The sequence below is a fragment of the Erithacus rubecula genome (assembly GCF_903797595.1).
Source record: "Erithacus rubecula genome assembly, chromosome: 18".
Classification (NCBI taxonomy): domain Eukaryota; kingdom Metazoa; phylum Chordata; class Aves; order Passeriformes; family Muscicapidae; genus Erithacus; species Erithacus rubecula.
The window spans coordinates 6,106,600-6,125,444 of NC_136670.1; the positions used below are offsets into that span (position 1 = coordinate 6,106,600).

Sequence of the window (18,845 nt, forward strand, 5' to 3'; positions counted from 1 at the left end):
GCATGGCTCTGCAATGACACCCAGCCATTCCAGGAGCCCTTTGCCAAACTGCAGCCCCTGCCACTGCCTGGCTGCCAAATCCTCATTTCCCGTGGGGGCTGGAGCTGTGGACACCTCTGTGCTCACCCTCCGGCCATTGCTTCTCACAGACAATTCTCCCTCTGTCTGGCAGCCACTTCTCTGCTGATTTATGGCCTTGTTTTGGCTGATAAATCTCAAACTTGTAACATGCAGTCCTTCCCTAGGCTGTCAGGGAAATGCTTGCCCTTGTGTCCCCAGTGGAGAGTTTCCCAGGCCAGCTCTGCCCTGTCCCTGTGCTGGTGGTCAGTCCCAGTCAGGCTGCTCCACTGGGACCAGTGGAACACCAGCAATGTTCCTGTAGTGCTGTGCTGCAGGGGAAAACACCTCTTCCCACTGGCACCAATGCTGCTGGAGCCTGGGAAAGTGGGGGCAGATTTACAATGTGCCCAACCACATCTGCCTCCATCCATGTGCTGCAAACCCATGGGGTTTCATAGACCCAACTCTTCTTGCACAGCTCTGGGTCTCCCTATGAAACCACCCCACAGCTAAAGGCAAAACGAAGAAGAAACATCCAGGCAAAAAAAAACCACCTTCAGTACTTGAAGGCTGTGTCATTTATTCCAACAGTTTATGTAGTTTTATCAAACCATCTTTAACACAAAACATGTCTCCTTAAAGAGAGAAGAGTGTGAGATCCTACCAGAGATCATCTCAGCTAACAGCTTGCAAAGTTAAGCCTGAATTTCAACAGTCAAACCAGCAAAGTGTTTCTCCCCTCCCCTTAACAACATCTTGAAGTGTTAAACCCAAAAAACAGATGCCTGTGGCTGGTGCTGCTGTGTCTCCAGGTGGGGCTCATCCCCACAGAGCTGTGCTTTGGTCCTTTCCTGATGCTAAGCAGCAGCAGCACAGGTGAGTGGTGTTGACATGAGGGCAGCAGAACAGGTTGAGTCCTTTCCCCACTGCCCACCCTGATGAGGGGCCATGTGGACAATCCAGAGGCCAGGCCTAGGATGCAGATGAGGGTGAGGCTTAGAAAAACCAACAACCTAAATTTATAATCTATGGAAACAGAATAAATAATAGTCTAAATCTGCACAGGAGGAAGGTACCTTGGACAGGAAAATCTGGTGTGTCTATTATTACTGAAACTGTTTTTCCCCTAAGAGAAAATCGCAGCTAAGGCATCTTGAGAATGGCTCATATCACCACAACCACGGCAGTGTTGCTCTAAACCATCAGGGGTGGGGGCAGAAGTCTTTTGGAGGTGCCAGTCCTTGCAAGTGTCTTGTGTCTCTCTCCACAAGCACGGATCCAGCAGAGGCATCTGACAGACAACTTGCTGTTCCAGGTTGCCTTTTGTCCCCAGATTCAACAAATTCTTGTTTAATGCTCACAGCAAGGCTCTCCTCCTGCCCATCCCACCCCCCTTTTTGCTCTCATGGGGAGGGGGTGCTTTCTTGCCCCTTTGGTCTTGCTCCAGGGTCGTTGTCAGAAGAACTGGCATCTCTTTGGCTTTCTGCAGAAGGGAGGATTGGGAAGAAAGCACAGTTACACTCTGCTGAGGACACAAGCCATCAGTGATTGCTATGGCTGATTTAATACAGAAAGATGTAAGATTTTCACCTGAAGATCTATCATTCCCCTCCTGTGACCAGGTACACCCATGGGAGTGTTCAAGGCCAAGTGGAAGGTGTTCCTGCCCATGGCAGATTGTCTTTAAGGTCCCTTCCAAACCAAACCATTTTCTATTATTCTATGATTAAGAGTCTTGGGTTCTCCCTTCACAATCTCTCTGGTGGAGCAGCTCCAATTTATGCTTACTATGGATGGACCTATGCTGGTATGGTTGTGCTGAAAGAAGTACAGTTGGGGCAATGAATGTATTTTAAAGTGTTCTTATAGTTACAGGTTGAGGATTAAGAAAACAAGGGGGAAAACTGAGTTTCCCTTCTGCAATGATGGTCTATGTTGTGTTACTTTTTAGTGAAATGAGAGTGGCAGGTTTGGACAGAGGACTCAAGCTTCTTGCAGCCAGCTGCCCAGCAGACACTGAGCAGGTGACACTGCTGCCACGTTTGGGCTGAAGGGGAGGATTTGGAGATGGCTGCTGGTGTGAAAGTTATTTCTGTTGTTATTTGAAATACAGCAAAACTACTCAAAGGTTTATTTTTTTTTTACAACCACCTAAAAAAAAAAAAAAAAAGAAAAAAATAAACCACAGCCTGCTCAATACATGATTTTTATAAAGCCTAAGGTATAACTTGCTCTGGGAAAGGTCTTGGTCAGTGCATGCCTTGTTGAAGCACCAGGGTGGAGCATGCAGTGCTCCTGTGCCAGGAACCAGGGATCACTCTGCTCACTGCAAGCACCCCTGGACCTGGAGAGTCTCCCACTCTCTCCCCACTCTCTCCCTGAGCCCCAAGAGTATGCAGGCACTGACTGAAGCAGTGAGGAACGGGATGCTCCTGCTGAGCACCAGCGTGATGCTGCTGGGGACTGCCCCCTGTGCCATCCTGTGCCTGCCCCCAGGCTGTGGCAGGAGCTGTGGGCTGTGTGCTGTGTGTGAGGGCAGCTCACCTGCTCCCTGCACAGCCAGCTCCCCCATGTCCTGGGTCAGCTTGCGCATGCTGATGGTGGTGGCCTCGTGCTGGATGTCATGGACAGCGTTCCTCCGGCCAGCCCGGTCACAGGAGATGAAATCAGTGTAGGTGCTGGACTCTACCTCCATTGCATCTCTATTCACTTGCAAAATGCTGCAGAGAAAACACAGAAACACAGCTGTGAGGCCCAGGATGCTCCAGGTTAGGTTACTCTGTGGGGTAAGATTCCAGTCCCTGGAACTCTGCTCCAGTTCCTCTGACAGCAGACACTGAAATGTCAGCTATCACCTCCTTCATATGGGCAATGTAGGGAGACCCACCATGCTGGGTGACCCCCTGTGCCAGGTGAGGGCAGGTAGCAAAGGCAGACACAGCATTTGGCTCTCCCCTGAGTTTCCAGCCTTCCCCTTTAGGTGCACGAGGCTGCCTGCAGCAGCTTTTCTCTAAAGAAAAAGCATTACAAAGAAAGCCCTGCTTCCTCCTCAAAATGCCACGGGAGCTTTGAACACAGGCCAAATGTGGCTCACTGCTTGGGGGATGGGGTGGTGATCCAACCTGAATTTGTAATGGGAAGTGGTGGATGCCCACTGTGAAGCTGGGGAATAGGGAATATTCTACAGGTACAGGGCTTGGAGCAGTACTGGCCTCCACTGGCTGTTGGATGTCACTGGAGAAGCTGGGCTGGGCTGCTGTGAGATAAACACTTTACCATGTGAAAATCAGCCCTTCTCTGAGACATTTGGATCCCTTCACTCCAGACTTGTGCCAGTGCCAAGTGCTCAGCACGAAGAAAGGCCTGGAGCAGCCACTTGTCACATGCAAGCTCTGCTGTGAGCCAGCTCTCAGTTCAGCTGATGAATCCTTAAGTTGCTGGGTTTTCATTTGGCTGCTGGCTGCCCTTGCCAGCACTTGCCCAGCACACAGAGTGCAGGGACCCGGGGATGGTGCTGTGGGCATCCTGGCTCCTGGACACAGAGCTGGCAGGCACACACTGCCCTGCTCAGGAAACCTGGAGCTCCCAGTTCCTGCTCCTGTATACCCTGTTTGGCACTTAGTTTGTTTTTCTGCATGGAATCAAGAGATTAATTGCTGTCTTATCTGTGATTCTGATCACTGTAAAATGTGCCTCTAGCCCTGCTGATTGCTGGCAGTGCTTGGAGCAGGTCCTGATTAGAAACGCTCGTGTGCAGTGAAAACAAATTTATGCACATTTAATGCACATTCACTCGCTTTTGTGCCTTGACCCACAGAGTTAATGACCCACAGAGGAGTTTGCTCAGCTTCCTTTATGAATCCTGCTTGATATTGATTTTCCAGCCAGGGAAATCTGCTGGCAGATTCAGGCACCAGCCTGAACAGGAGCCACACTCCTCACTCCAATCCCTGATGCTATGGCAGTAGAAAGGATATGCAGGTGAAGATAAAAGAGGTTTGATTCTCTCTGCTCCTGAGCTGAGTAGGGTGCACTAACCAAAAACCCACAGAAACCCAGCATGTTTTGGTAGCCCCAGGGACTCCTCTCCTAGTACAGATGCCAGTTCAGGGAGTGGCACCAGCTCATGGGTGAGATGTGGGGCTTGGCCCACCCAGATCTTGCAGGAGATCCTGTTTCCCGAAAGCTGACAATTCCTGTGAACACCTGCCTGCTCTACAGACTTGGCATTCCTCTAGCTCCTGTCAAATGGGCCCTGGGAAAAGCTGCAACCCTTGCCCCAGGAAGGGATGTCCCAGATGTTTTTCCTCATCTTCCCTCCTTCCACCCGTGTGCCCTTCCCAGGATAAGGCACCTACTCTGGATGAGCTCAGCGTACAAAGTGCCTTTTCCCCAGGACAGGACAAGCATCCTCAGACATCCATCATTCCCAGACAAGTTCTCCCAGGCCACTGAAGCCCAGACACTGCTGGCCTTCTGCAGCTGATGTCATAGGGACTGGGGAAGCTTCCCTAGAAGCCAGCCAAACAAGCCAGGTCCATCTCCAACCACTGAGGCCATTCCAGAGCTGAGATGCTCCACAGTCCTGCTGCCTTTGTACCAGGGGCAGGACCACCAGCTTTCCCCAAACTGGGGATCAGGAGCCAGCCCTGGGATGCAGCATTTTCCTGGTGTCCCTCGATGTAGCTGCCAGTGGCCGTGCTGTGCCAAGTAATTGTTTCCCCTCACAGGGAATAGGATGGGATCCAGATTAACACAGAGGGCAGCGAGTGAGCGGGTCCGGGTCCCGCTGTGTGGCCGGGAGATGGCGCCTGTGATTTATTTATTTCTGTGCCTGGCAGCGTTCCTGCCTCCGGCTCTCCAGCACAGAGCTGGAGACAGGCAGGTTTCACAGCGAATCTTTCAGATTTGAGCAATTCCTCCGGGATTTTGAAGGTGGGTGGCTCTCAAAAACCTGGCAGGCAGATCCCTCCCCGCTGGCAGAGAGATTCCAGCCTCCTCCTCCGGAGGCTGAGAGGGTGATGGGAGCAGCTGCCTCGATTGTCATAGGAAAACCTGATTTTAAACAGCATTTCCATACTTCCAGCAGCAGAACCCACAGTTCTGTGGGATTTCACTCAGTAACTGCTTTTATTTCAGGGACTGCAAAGGAACTGCATTCCCTCTTGCCTACAGAGTTCAGTGGAATCAAAGTGTGTCAGGCAGTGCCAGGGGGTGCACGGGAGGTGCATCACCTGCTGGCTCCCCACCTTTGGTTTTTCATTTTCCTATGGACTGGCAGGATGATTCCTGCTATTCCCAGGCACTGCAGGAATAATCCCACAGCACACACATACAATGTGAAGGTTTGCAGGGTGCTTCACACAGGGGATTCAGCTCGTCCCCAGCGGGTCCTTCCTGCCCTCCCTTTCCTCTCTGCTGCTGATGGTAACAGGAGCTGGGAGCTGCTGCTTTTTTCACATTCCTCTAAAATTTGCTGCTTGGAGGCAGCCCTGTCCCCTCTGCCATGGGGACAAGGTGCTGCCTGTCCCAGGGCAGCTGGCCACAAGGGAAGAAACCCCTCACAAGCTGCCACTGACACAGGTATGTCCCCAGAGCTGCCTCTGCTCCTGTCCCTGCATCTGCCAAGCCTGCTGCTTGGTTTGGAATTATTTTTTCTGTAGTGTCTTGTGAGTACCAAAAAAAATCTGAGCTGTAATAGTTTTGGCTTTGCTGGTGGGGATTTGGCTTCCTGAGTGGTTTTTCTGCTGGATTGCAACTGGGCTTGCTGGCATTTTCCAGGGAAATCACCCAGCAGCTGACAGAGCAGCTGGCTCCCCTCTGGGGGCTGCAGCTACTCATTCTGGGGGTGGGTTTTGCCCACTTAGAAGGTGGGTGCTATGAAATTAAAGAGTTAAATATTTCCTCTGCCTTTTGGTAGAATAAAATGAAGCTTTTTTTTTGGCTCAGCTCCACATCCCATTCTGTTCCACTGACAAGCCTGCATTTAATTCCTGTGTCCCCCTTGCCTGGTTCACAGCACGGATCCCTAGGAATACAGCAAACAGTTACTGCAAACAACCTCAGAGTGGCAGAGGAGTGACCTGGGCACGCCTGGCAGGGCTCCCTGAGCACAGGGCTCTGCCCCAGCCCTGCCACCCCAGCCAGTGTCCAGGGCTGGTCCCTGGGATTGGGTGGATGCTACAGTCACACTCCAGTTTCAAGGAAACCCTTCACACCACACTGCATCTGTCCCTTGTCTAGGTTAAACTCTTAATGGCTAGCAAGGGCTATTTTTGGGTGCTGGTGCTGGCTATCAGCAGGCTGTGCTGAACTCAGCCATCCCCCCCTGCCTGCTTTGTGCCTCCTGCTCTGCCCCTTGACCTCTCTCCTTCCTCAGCGTTCTCATCCTCAGCCTGTTCTCTGAACGGATCTGTGAGGCAGCTTAGGGCCCTGCCTGGACATCCCTGTCCCTTCAGGCAGCCAGCACAGCCCTGCCCTGCCCTCTGTGCTGTCCTGAGCCCTGTGCCTCAGCCCCCCAGTGCCTGCAGCCTCAGCAGCCCTGGCTGTCCTGTTCCAAGGGGCTGCAGCCCAGCTTTGGCCTCATGCTGGCCACTGCCATGGCAGGTGGGACCAAGAGCTGCAGGTTTTGGTTGGAGATGGTTCCCTCTTCCCACAGCCCAGCCCAGGACATGCTCTCCCTCCTGCTTGGTGATTTAACCAGTGGGTTTAACACTCTCCAAACTTCTGGAGTTGTAAAGCCCCGAAGCTGAAGAAAGCCTTGCCATGTTTCTGGGGTGAAATTCCAAAGTTCTGCTTGGGAACAGGGGGATCTGATCTGACTGCCTCTTCTGCTCAAGCATCACATCCCACCACCAAGCGTGAAGCAGTGCAGTCGCCTTGGAGCTCTCCACATTGTGCAGTGCCCCTTGCCCTTTCATTCCAGGGTACAGGGACTATTATTAGACCTCTCCTGCTGGGACCGGATCCATAACAACAGCAAAACATACTCAACAGCCCTGCTGGGCTTTTAAAATATTTACAGTGTAGGATGGTTTACTAAAGAGGGGGGCCTGGTAGAGCACAAAGACAGAAGCACCGGGATTTCTGTGCTCCCTGTGGGTTTGCTGTGAGGTTTCCTGCTGGGAGAGTCACATCCAGCGAGGAGAAAAAAATATCCCATAGAGCTGAAGCCAGCACTTGAGGTCAGGGGGTTTCCACCAACTGTCTGACAACGTCCAGCTGGAATTCCAGCAAATTTTCCACTGGGTCTTGTCTGGGAACATGCATGAGGGGCTGTACATCAAAGAAGAAAGGCTCTGTAATGGTGTTATTGGGGTATTTTGTGATTGTGCTGTAAAGGCTTTGTTATGTATCATGATTCCCATGCACTAGAGCTCAGATCCTTGGCCAGAAACTGAGCTGAAGATGCAGCTGAGGTTGAAGATGCTCCTGTTGGGAGCCCATTCTGGCTGCAACAAGCTGTGTAAGGCTGGTGACAGGGTCTGCAGCAGACACAGAGCTCCCCTGCTTTCCTGTTGGCTCTGTGCTCTCACAGTGTGCTGGTGATGGCTCTTACTGGCCAGAACTGGTGTGCTCCAAGCTGCTGAGCTCTGAGTGTCCTGGTCTGGTGAGAAGACAGGCAGGAGCACTGTGTCCATCCTCTGCTGAATAGCTTCAAGAATAGCACAAAAAACCTCACCAGATTTCAGTGATGAAGAGACAGCAAGTTGGGTCCAGCACATCCATATTTATGGAAGGCTTTTGCTGTGGGATTCCTTGTAATAACTCTGCACCCTCAGGCTCTTACACTAAATATGATAAATTCAGCCAGAACAGACATCACAGCTGCTCCAGGCACTGCAATGGTTTTGCAGGAACAGAGCTTCCAGCATTCTCTAGGACTTGCTGGAAAATTTTAATTCCTTTAGGAGGAGAGCAGATACAGCTGAGGTTCAGTGTCCACAAATAGATCCCTTCTTTTCATTTGGCCTGGTTTTACAGTATAAGGATCATTTAATGCCTGTAGAACTGATAACCAATTGCTAAGCCCCATGTTTAAGATTAGGCTTAGACTGACTCCTTTGACTTCACAAACTTTGTATTCAGCTCTGCCAAGCTCCCCAAACTCCTTCCCCTCCCTCCTTCCTTCAGCACATCCCCACAGCCCCCCACTGCAGAGTCCCCACTGTCCTAAGGCTCCTCCTGCTGCCCCACATCCTCACAGCCACTGCCTGGCTCCCAGATTATGTAAGAAATGGTCCAGACAGATTTCAAAATCACAGCTGACCCTTGGCATGGGGGTAGGGCGAGTCCTTGTGTGCTCTGCTCTGATCCCCAGGGGAGAGGGGGAGCTTGAGGGAGGCAGGAGAGCAATGCTCAGCCCCAGTGGCCTCCTGTTAGCATCAGGATGTGTGGGTGATGGTGGGAGAGAGCTGCCTGTCCTATCCATCCATCCATCCATCCATCCATCCATCCATCCATCCATCCATCCATCCATCCATCCATCCATCCACCCATCCATCCATCTGGCAGGAAGGCAGCCCAGTGCCCAGCAGTGCTGCCAGCCTGCATCCCCCTGCCTGGAGCAGGCAGCACCCCTCTGCCAGTCCCCACAAGGCACAGGTGCTGAGAATCTCTTCCAAAAATCCTCCACCACGGGAACAAACACTGTTTGATGGAGCCCCTCTGCTCCACCCTCCCCTCACTCCCAAGCCTTGATGCAGCTTAAGCCTCTTCTGCAGCTTCTAGCTAAGTTGATTAATGGAAATAATTGGTCTCTTTGTGCATCTGGAGACAGTTGCCGTGACAGCAGTTATATTTTTGTTTTGTTCCCAGGTCGAGCTTGTTTTTCCCATCTCTCAGCCTCAAGGTGCCAGTGAATCTGGGCACTCTGGTTTGTCCTCACCTGTCCCTCTGAGGGATGGGTGACAGTGGGATAAGGCATGCTGAGCCTTTAGGACAAGGCAGGCTGACACCTTTCTCCCTGCCCATTTTCACCCCCTCAAGGCAGGCTGGCGCTGGATGGACATAGTGCTTGGCAGAGAGGAGAGAGACAAATCCTTTGTGTTCACCCAGAGCAGCCCTGAGCACCCACAGGACCCTCTGTCCCTGCAGGGATCCTTTCCAAGCTCTAAGGAATCTGGGGATGTGAGTCCCTTCTCCATTACTTTTATTTTCTCACAACTTCTTACTTATTTGCCTTTATGTGTCAACATATTTTTACACCAACAGCTGTGTGGAAGATGTGCTAGTGCCTGAAGTTACAAAGCAGACAAAGCACAGGCCAGTGACCCTTCAGCTACAGTCCCAGAGCTGCTGGGGCAGGTGGGTCCCATGGATCCTCCCTGCTTGTGAGGATCACACTGGCCATGGGGTGAATTCCTGAACAGTGGGGATCCCCTCCTGGGTTCCCTGCCTCCCTCCAGACTGTTCATGAAGAAAAGTCCCAGCTGGATTCCACCCCAAAGGCTGGAGAGTCCCCAGCAGTCCCACAGCTCTTCTGATCACACCGAGTGAGCATCACCTCTAAACCCCACTGGAACCCCTGGCCCAGGGATGCTCAACCCCAGCACAAGCTCCCCAGTACCTTGCAACTTCTCTGGGTAAGGAGAAGTCAAAAAAGTGCTGAGGAGATGCAGCTGGGGCTGTTTTCTAGCACAGCTGCCTTTTCCACATAGGAGGAAGGCAAAGTTTTTGGTGGTGTAGCTCTGTTTCTGGGTTGAGGGAGATGTCTCTACAAGGACAGAGGTAAGCAAGGATGAATCCTTGTTTTTATGCCTAAAACACCACAGAGCTGTTTAGTCTAGCTCTTCTTTGTCATCTGAGGAGCTGAGCTCTGCTGCTGTGTGGAAGCAGTGCTTGCTTGGTGAGGGGAGCTGAGCTGGGACAGGGGCTGTGGGGGCTGTGGGGGCTGTAGGGGCTGTCACTGGGCAGGTTTGGCTGCTGCTGCCTGGGGATGCTCTGCTCAGCACAGGGTGCCTGGAGCTGAGAGCCACCTGCCTTGGCTCTGCCTCAGTGAGTGTGCTCAATCCCACAGGAATTTGCATCCAGAGACTCCTCCTGACTCAGAGCAGTGTAAGGGACTCAGAGAAAGGCTGTGAAGCCTCCTGGGGTGCAAGAGTCCTAACAGCTCCCAGTGGTGCCTAAAAATAACCAGGGCACCTCTTGACTGTCAGTACAGAATGGAGCTGATTAGCAAAGCCAGGCTTAGCTCTGCTCCCTGGAGTGGGCTGCCCTGAGTGTCTGCTCCACTGCTGGGACCCCAGCCTGGGGCAGGGACAGTGCTGGCTGTGAAAGGGGGTGGGGGAGATCTGTCTTTGGTGCCTGGGATGGTGCTATTGGTGTTTGCCATGCAACAGCAAAGGGAAGTGTTGGGGCTCAGAACAGGCTGGCAGAGGCTCCCTGGCTTCTGTTACCTGATGGAATCAGGACCCCCTTTGGCTGTGCCACCCAGCTGGGACCCCTGTCTGGGCAGGGAAAGCTCTGCAGGCTTGCACATCTCCTTTGCTGAAGATTTCTATGACAGAAGAAACATTTCCTTGTAGCTGTGTCAGGTGTCAGCAGCTCCTGATCCTCCCTGCAGGCAGGGTAAATCCTTCTGCCTAAGTCCCCAGGGCTGGGACATCTAAACCTGAGCTGAAGTGGTGCTCTAGATGTGCCTGCAGCACTGTTCTGGGGATGCTCAGTGATTGTTGCTAGCTGTAGTTTCAGGAAAGGGAAAGCTCCTAATAAAATCAATTGCCAAATATTTCATGGTCTGCTGAAGTGTGCTGGGCACAGAAGGACATGGGTGTCTCCAGCAAACAGAGGGAAGATGCTGGATTCAAGAGATGAGCTGCTCTGAGAGACCTGCAAGAGGAGGGATGTCTGTGTGCACCACTCCTGAGACCCACACAAAGCAACCCTGGGAGCTCTGAGCAGGGGACACCAGCACAGGAACAAGGGAAGGCAGTGACATGATCTGAGGACAGAGGGGATGCTCAGGGTGCAGGAGCCACAGGTAAAACCACACAGAGGACTTGCCATTTATGCAGGAGCCATGAAAGGCTGGGCTTTGGGGATTCCTGGGTCTTGCTGGGCTGACTCTACACACAGAACAGAACTCACATCATTACATACAGGCAAAGACGTTAGCAGGATTTGCACAGCACATCCATCACTGGCAGGGAGAGGGCACAGAGCTCAACTGGCACTGGGGCTGCTTGCAGTCAGAGCTGCAGTGTGGCTGGGTACAAGGGCAAGGCTGTGAGGTGTGGATAATACAGCAGGAAAGTCATTATGGTGGAGTTGTTGGTACTTTTTTCCTCTTAGCAGCTTTCTAGCATCTAGTAATTCTGAGGGAGGTCAAGTGACTCAATGCTACAGGAAGGAAAAAACCCATTTCTGTTTATAATATTTCCCTGTGAGTAAAAGCTTTATCAGCCATAGGGGGAGTCCCTACCTGATTTAGATGACTTTCCTTCTGGACATGACTTCAAACACGCTTCATGCACAGCAGGACAACAGCTTCTGGGAAAGAAGGAAAAAAAAAAAAGAAAGTAAGAAAACATTATCTGTGCTTGTTTTGGGAAGCATAAAGCTCAGCTGCTGTTCCCACTGTGTGCCCAGGATAGCAGAGGGGTGGCAGGGGCTGGCAGGGCTCTGCCCAGCAGACTCAGATGGAGCCTGGCTTGGTGGAGACACCAGGGATGTTGTGTCCATATGGCACCTCCTCAGGAGGGTTTGTGCTAATAGACTTGGACTGCTGTGTTAAAGCACATGGAAAGTCCAGCTGGGCTGCACAGAGAAGTTCTCTTTGGTTTTGCTTCTTTCTTTGCCCTCCCTCAGGTGCTGGGAGAACTGAGACATCTCATGTCCTGACCTGCACTGCAGGGACCAGCAGCTGCCTCCAGACTATAAATGAATATTGGTTTGCAGCTCTGCTGCCCTTTAAAGAAGTGAAACTCCCATATCAGCCCCTCTGAGGTGAAAGGGGAAGTTTAATCTGGTTCTGGTTGCTTTGCTGGGTCTGTGTCCAGCTCCTTGGATCTCTGCTGTCTGTGCACAGCTGAGCCTCCTCCTGCTGTCCCCAAGCCCTGCTCAAAGACATTTCCTCTGTGGCCTCAACATCTGTGGGTGCTTTGCAATTCCCTGACCTGCAGAGCCCAGCCAACAGGACACTTGCTTATTTTAGCAGCTGTTTCAGCTTTCTGACTATTTTGGAACATCATGGACTGTGTTTTTCCCTTTGTCCCAGGGACAAATGTTAGCAGAACAGAAATCAAGGGATGAGCCATTTAACCATATAAGCAGTAGCTCATGCAGCAATTCATCTGTCTGGTCCATCAGGGCTGAATATCACTGCAACTGGAACTATTTCCCATCATTTTCCAAACTGGGACAGATCTACAGCCTTTCTCTTTATTTTTTTGACCCACTTTCAAAACTTTGTAGCTGGAGCTGACTACTTTCTGGCTCTGGCCCTGCTTCAAGGACAGGGCACTTGCTGCTTTTATGTGTCAGTTTGCCCATCTGTTAAATGGAGCTATTAATACTCCCTCCCCCTGTTAGATGCTTCAAATATTTTAAAGCACTTTCAGCTCTGCAGATGACAGGCTTGCAGAAGTGGAAAATGCTAATTATGATCATGACAGGAGCTAAACAAAGACACAGGGATTTAACAATAAACTTTTGTTAGTCTTAACCCCATTTATAGCAAAGTGCTTACTGGAAACAGTGGACAGGAAAAGAAACTGTATTCCCACAACTCTGGGAATATGCATTGCCCTTTTCGGGCACCAAACAACCAAACAAAAGCAGGAAGGAAGAAACACAACTTTGGAAATCCACAAGTCTTTATTTCCCTCCTTTGCCTTCCTGCCCTGGCTTGTGGGTTACTCTGCCCAAACAGTTAAACCTCCAGCACTCCAGCAGTGTTGCAAAATATCTCAAAACACGTGGGCCTCTGCCAAGAGAGGCTTAAAGCAAACTGGAGCAATGATGCTCTGAAGTAGAAGTTATCACTGAGCAGCTCTGTTTGTGATGGGACATGATAGGAAGGCCCCATTTTCTCTCTCAAAAAGCAGCTGATTTTTGGAGAAAAAACCTCTTTGGCAGCTGGTATTGGCTTTCCAACCCTGCAGGCTTGGCTGTACCTAGATGTTTGTTCCCCAGCCCTTGCTTGGGCATCTGGAGCCTGCAGATTTGAAGCTGACCCTCTTGCTCCATCCACAAAGGCTCATCTTCTTCTGGCTGGTCCTGCTGCTCCCAGGGTGATGGGCAGAGCTCCACAGGCCCCTCAGCACAAAGGTTCAGGCTGTTTGGAACTTTAATGGTGGCACAGGGATTGGTGCCACCCAAGGATGGGCTGCAGTGGCTTGTTAAAGAACACTTTTTTTGGTAGTTTAATCCTGGAACACATCAAGGTACCATGGATTATTTTGGGACCCTACTGTAAATGTTTACTGGCTAGACAAGCATCCATACCCATCAGGAATGAATTACAAGGGCATCAGCAGAGAATTATAGAATAATTTAGATTGAAAAAGATCTTGAAGGTCAACAAGTCCAGCACTAAGCCATGTCCCCAAGTGCCACATCCACACATCTTTTTAACATCTCCAGGGACAGTGACTCCACTGCTTCCCAGGGCAGCCTGTTTCAGCGTTTGACAACCCTTTTGATGAAGAATTTTTTCCTAATATTCAACCTAAACTCCCCTGGTTGCAGCTTAAGACCATTTTCTCTTGTCCGATTCAACGTGCACGATTGCCCATGTTTGAAGTTCAGATTCCCTCCATGGTGATCAGCTGTTACCCAACAGGAGCAAACAACCTGAAATAACCTTAGTTCTCTCACCATTGCTTCAAAATGAATGTATGCTCCAAAAAAACACACCCCAGAATGTTTTTTTGGCAGAATTCAAGACTATTCTACACAACAGCTGTTGCGGTGCTGCTTTGATCCAGAGAGGAAATCCTGGTTTCAAGCAAGGTGATGGCAGCAGAGAGAAGGTTGTTCTTGTGTCTCTTGGCTGCTGGGTAAACAACAGGCTGCATGCATGGCTGATCAGGGCAGCAGCCTGGTCCTCCCAGAGCAGCCAGGCTGCCTCATTTAGTGCCCTGTCTCCAGCAGCAGCTGGCATCCTCAGCTTCAGAGCTACAAGAAAACCTCTAATTGTAATGGAATGCTTTTCATAAGTCACTAATGACTCTGAGCCAGGAGGTGTTACAATGCTTACAATGCAATATCCTCTTAATCATAGCCAGGATTGTTTTGTTACCCAGATAACTGCCCTGATATCCATTCAAATGCCTTCGGAGCTCTTTGTTCCACGGGTATCTCATGGCAATGAGCACCACAGATTAATTACACTTTGTGGAAACAGTAACTCCAGTAAAGTTGGTGACGCTCTGGTGGGGATATGTTTGGCTTATTACATCACTGCAAATATCAACAGAAATGGCATTTGGGCGCCGGGGAGTTCCCTGGGCAGGGCCAGTGGGCAGCAGTGTGTCTGCATGGAGGAGCTGGGCAAAGAGCACCCAGCCTCTCTGGGCCCTCCTGGGGAGGGGAGTGCTGGGGAACTGGCTGTGGAAACCAGAAATGAATGGTGTAAAGTACATGCTCCCTTAGGCTTGAAGAGAGTGAGAGTTTTGAAGCGAGGCCCTGGGCAGTTCATAGTCCAGCTGCTGCTCTTCCTGCCTGTGCTGCAGGTTCCAGGCAAGGTCTGGAGCGATCCCAACCTCTCTAACTGCCACCATGAGGAGCCCATGGAACACGTGGACCTGCCCTTCTCCCTGGCTGGTGCTGGCTGTGCTTCCCTTATGACTTGTGTTTTCCTAGTTGTGAGCAAAAGACAGCCAGAAGCAGTGGGCTTCTTCTCCTCTCATCCTCTCTGAAATGGGTGTTGTGATGGAAAACTTATTTTCTGGTTCAGTCCATATAAACAGCTTTGATGACATTAAAGAAAGCCCTAAGGGTGTGGAGAAACAATTGGAGTGTGAAAATGGGAGCAATCAGAACAGGGCAACACAGGCAAACAAAAAAAGCCAGGTTGAAGCTTCTGCTGTTCCTTATGGCTTTGTGGATTCACCCCTCATTCTGCCACAGACGTGTGAGCCCAGGGAAATCATCTGCTTTGTGTGAGGCCCATGTAAAACAGGGATGATGCTGGTGCTTGGGTGCCCAGACAGGCTGCAGGCATTAATGCACAGTAGTGTGCTGCAGGAACTGGCTCTGAAATGTGGGAGATCAGGAAATGTTAGCAGCTTGGAAAACGACTTCCATAGTTATTTTGGGTGGCAAGGTTGTGTGCCTGTGGGTATTCCTCTGAGTGGGATCAAAAATACATTGATTCTTCTTTGGAATGAGAGCAAAAAAGCAAAGCTTCCCATCCTAGCTCATCATGAGCCTGTACACCCCTCAGAATCAGCCTGGGTACAGAAGTGCCAGGTGGTTGGAAGATGCACAGCTGTGAACATTCCTGGGTGCCATCTCTTTGTGACCAAGCTGCCTGTGTACTGTAGCTGATTGTACCCAGTTCTCTGAGGCATCTGAGTCATCTGGTCTGTAGAAAGTGTCCCCCAAAAGGATGGCATGGGGTGCTCACTGTGGTGCTGTGGAACTCTGAAGGACTCAATACTGTGTTCTATGCCCAAGGTACATCAAGCTCTATTGGTACATCCATGTTGATAAATCATTATTTACCCTACACCTGCATTATAAACAAATTCGGCCATTGAGGATCTCTTCACGGATCCTTCTTTCATAGACACCATCCCTGACAAGAGCTGAAAGGTGGCAATTTCTTAGCGGGGTGGCCACACATTAGCAGGGTGGCTCTTTCCAGCCAAGTGCTGCCCCACAGGAACCAAGCCAGGCACGCCAAGCAAACAACCCAGAGCTCGAGGGGCTGTCACCATCGGAGTCTCAGCCACCCAGTGGAGCCGTACCCACCCCAAAAATCCCCTTCACCCCCGCCCTACAGCAGCAGCCCCGTGCTCATTGACCCCGACTTGTCCTCCTCCTGGTTTGAGTCACCAGCGCAGCCACCCAGGGCATTGCCTCTGGGTTCACAGCTATACTTGGCTCTTGATCTGCAGAACCATTTATTCCTTCCAAGCAAAGGGAAATTTCCCTAACACGCCTTAGGGGCCAAGGCATTACATGCATGTGAAATCTCCCCACGCTCGCTACAGCTGCTTAGGGGAATCCAGAGAAAGACACACAGCTTCGAGGTGGAGGAATTTGCAAAGCCTCCTGAGAATACCACCACACAGCAGTTCTTTTTTTATCCCAAGTCTTTTCCTTTTCAAACATTTGCTTGGAAGCCGCATGCCAGCAAGTCTCCGAGCCTGCTCCTACTGCCACAAAGCTCTGCTGGTGCCCGCAGTTCCGAGGGGAGTCCCGGGCAGCCGCACGGCTCTGCCATCCCGAGGGATGGATTCCCAGCCCCTCTCTGCCAACCCGAGGGATGGATTCACAGCCCCTCTTTGCCATCACGAGGGATGAATTCCCAGACCCTCTGTGCCACCTCGAAGGATGGATTCCCAGCCTGGCTCTGCCATCCCTCGGAATGGATTCCCAGCCCCTCTTTGCCATCCCGAAGGATGGATTCACAGTCCCTCTTTGCCACCCCGAGGGATGGATTCCCAGCCCCTCTTTGCCATCCCGAGGGATGGATTCCCAGCCCCTCTTTGCCATCCCGAGGGATGGATTCCCAGACCCTCTTTGCCACCCCGAGGGATGGACTCCCAGCCCGGCTCTGCCATCCCTCGGAATGGATTCCCAGCCCCTCTTTACCATCCCGAGGGATGGATTCCCAGCCTGGCCCCGCACTGCCGGACCGCCGGGTGCCTGTCCCGGGTGCCTGTCCCAGTCCCGGGCTGGAAGGGATTCCCTCCGGCAAAGCGCTCAGAATAAACGGACACATGCTGGAAATGAGGCCAGAAATCCCCACGGGGGTCACTGATCCACGGTGCTCTGTGATTTCTATCCCCTGAGCCTGCTCTCCCTGCTACCCCTTGTCGGCGGGTGCTGAAGCGCGTTCTTTCCCGAGCGAGCACAGCCAGCTCCCTGCCGAGCCTGCGAGCGGCTCCCCTCTCCCACCAGCACACAAACCGGCATGCAGCTCTGCTTTTCCAGCCCACGGTTTGCCAGCAGCGATCCCCTCGCTGTCGGCAGCCGGGTGGCTAAAAGTTCCCCGTGTCTCCGAACAAAGCCCGCCGGGTGGCGGGGCTGTGGGCAGCACAGGAGCTCCCGGGCAGGTGTCCTTGTCACCCCCAGCCCCTCGCCCCCAGCGCGGCGAGCGCAGCCCTACTTACAGCTCCCGAGCGCCGTGTCCCGCCAGCGAGGAGCCCAGGCTGGATAACACCCTCCTGCCAGCGAGGAGCCCAGGCTGGATAACACCCTCCTGCCAGCGAGGAGCCCAGGCTGGATTCCCCCTCCTGCCAGCGAGGAGCCCAGGCTGGATTCCCCCTCCTGCCAGCGAGGAGCCCAGGCTGGATTCCCCCTCCTGCCGTCCCTGCCCGCCGTGGCCAGCAGCCAAGCCGGCCGGCAGCCTCGCAGCCACTTTCAGACTTGCAGTTTCCTTCTCCTGGGAGCTGCTAAATGAAGTTGCACTTGTGGGGCCAAGGGGCGTGTTCTCCTCTCCCCGAGTCAGTCCCTGCCTGCTGTAATCCAATGCTCTGCCCGATGATGTCAAGCAGCTCCCGCTCGGCTCCTACCTTACAGTCGGCAGGAGGGATCCGTTTCCTTTTCACAGCGATCTTTGTTTAGCTTCGGGTTGTAACTCCATCCCTCGGCAGCTGCGTGTGCCCGAGCATCCTCCCTTCCATGCGCTGGGGTTTCTGCTGCCCGGAGCTCCCTCCTGCCTGCTGCTCCCCAGGTTTCTCCAGCACATGGCTCGGATGCACGTCCCACCTGCATCCCACCCTTTATCCTCCCCACCAGGGCCTGGCCAGACACACCATCACACCCCGTGCAGCCTGAGCTATCCTACCAGGTGCAGAGCGCTGTGAAAGTGCCTCCCAAGAAAAACCCGTGTGTTGTTTTGGAACACTTCTTGCTCCACTGACTCCCGTGGAGTAAAACCCAGGAGTATTTCAGCACATCTGCCCCTGTGTGCCAGCTGTATTTGAGGCTGAAGTGAAGAGCTAGCTGGTGTCAGCACCTGGGTTTAAGGGGGAAGGTGCTAAGGCAGTTCCCCATTTAAAACATGCCTTTGTGAAGCACACCCTGGGAGCTGTCAGTGATCTCAAGGTCACTACGGAAGAAGAGGAAATTTTGGATGTTCTCAGCACACATGGACTGAGCAATGTCCCTCTAGCTGGCATCACCTCCTGGTGCTCCATCAGCCTTGCAGACCCCACCGGGTGGCTGAAACCAAACACTTTGCAGTCCTGTGGGCCTGAGCTCCTACTGGCCCCAGCAGCGTGGAGGGAAGGAAGGTGTGTGAGCACACAGGAATGTGCATAGTGCTGCCTGCTCCTGCCTGATCTCTGCTACAGGGCTCATTAGTGCTAATAGCTTTGCTGAAAGAGTGAAAGATTTGCTCCATCCCTGCTGTAAGAACACTCCGGTCCTCGCAACTCAACTGGGGAGCACAAAGTGTGTTTGCCAAGGAATGGATCCAGTCCCCACTCGAGCTAGGCAAGTTTTTGTTTCAGGTTGCATGCAAAGTCAGTGATGTGAGCCAGGAACACTTTCCCAACTCACTGTCTCGCTGAGCACCAGTCAGGCACAGAAGTGGCATCTCTGCATTCCTGCAGCTCTCCCAGGACAGATGGGACCCAGAGCCACTCAGTGCCAGGTGAAGAGCACCA

At 52.2% G+C, this 18,845-nt stretch overlaps 2 protein-coding genes across 3 annotated transcripts in view; both read right to left on the reverse strand.

The window, feature by feature from the left end:
* STK4 (serine/threonine kinase 4) overlaps positions 1–17,709 on the reverse strand; it is a 258,859-nt gene extending 241,150 nt beyond the window's left edge. The window contains exon 1 of the mRNA XM_079321945.1: positions 17,706–17,709. The gene's annotated coding sequence lies outside the window, so the exon portion shown is untranslated. The remainder of the gene's footprint in view (positions 1–17,705) is intronic.
* PKIG (cAMP-dependent protein kinase inhibitor gamma) lies at positions 608–17,932 on the reverse strand. 2 transcript variants are annotated; one of them, XM_079321956.1, is made up of 4 exons: positions 17,748–17,932; positions 11,483–11,550; positions 2,605–2,780; positions 608–1,543 (listed from the first exon to the last, which is right to left on the reverse strand). In XM_079321956.1, the coding sequence occupies exons 3-4, from the start codon at positions 2,753–2,755 to the stop codon at positions 1,464–1,466; spliced, it is 231 nt and encodes a 76-aa protein (XP_079178082.1). In that variant the 5' UTR covers positions 2,756–2,780; positions 11,483–11,550; positions 17,748–17,932; the 3' UTR covers positions 608–1,463. The 2 variants fall into 2 exon arrangements, with proteins under 2 accessions (XP_079178082.1, XP_079178083.1); XM_079321957.1 differs by lacking the exons at positions 11,483–11,550; positions 17,748–17,932 and adding an exon at positions 4,419–4,529.
* Between the last annotated feature and the right edge of the window lie 913 nt (positions 17,933–18,845).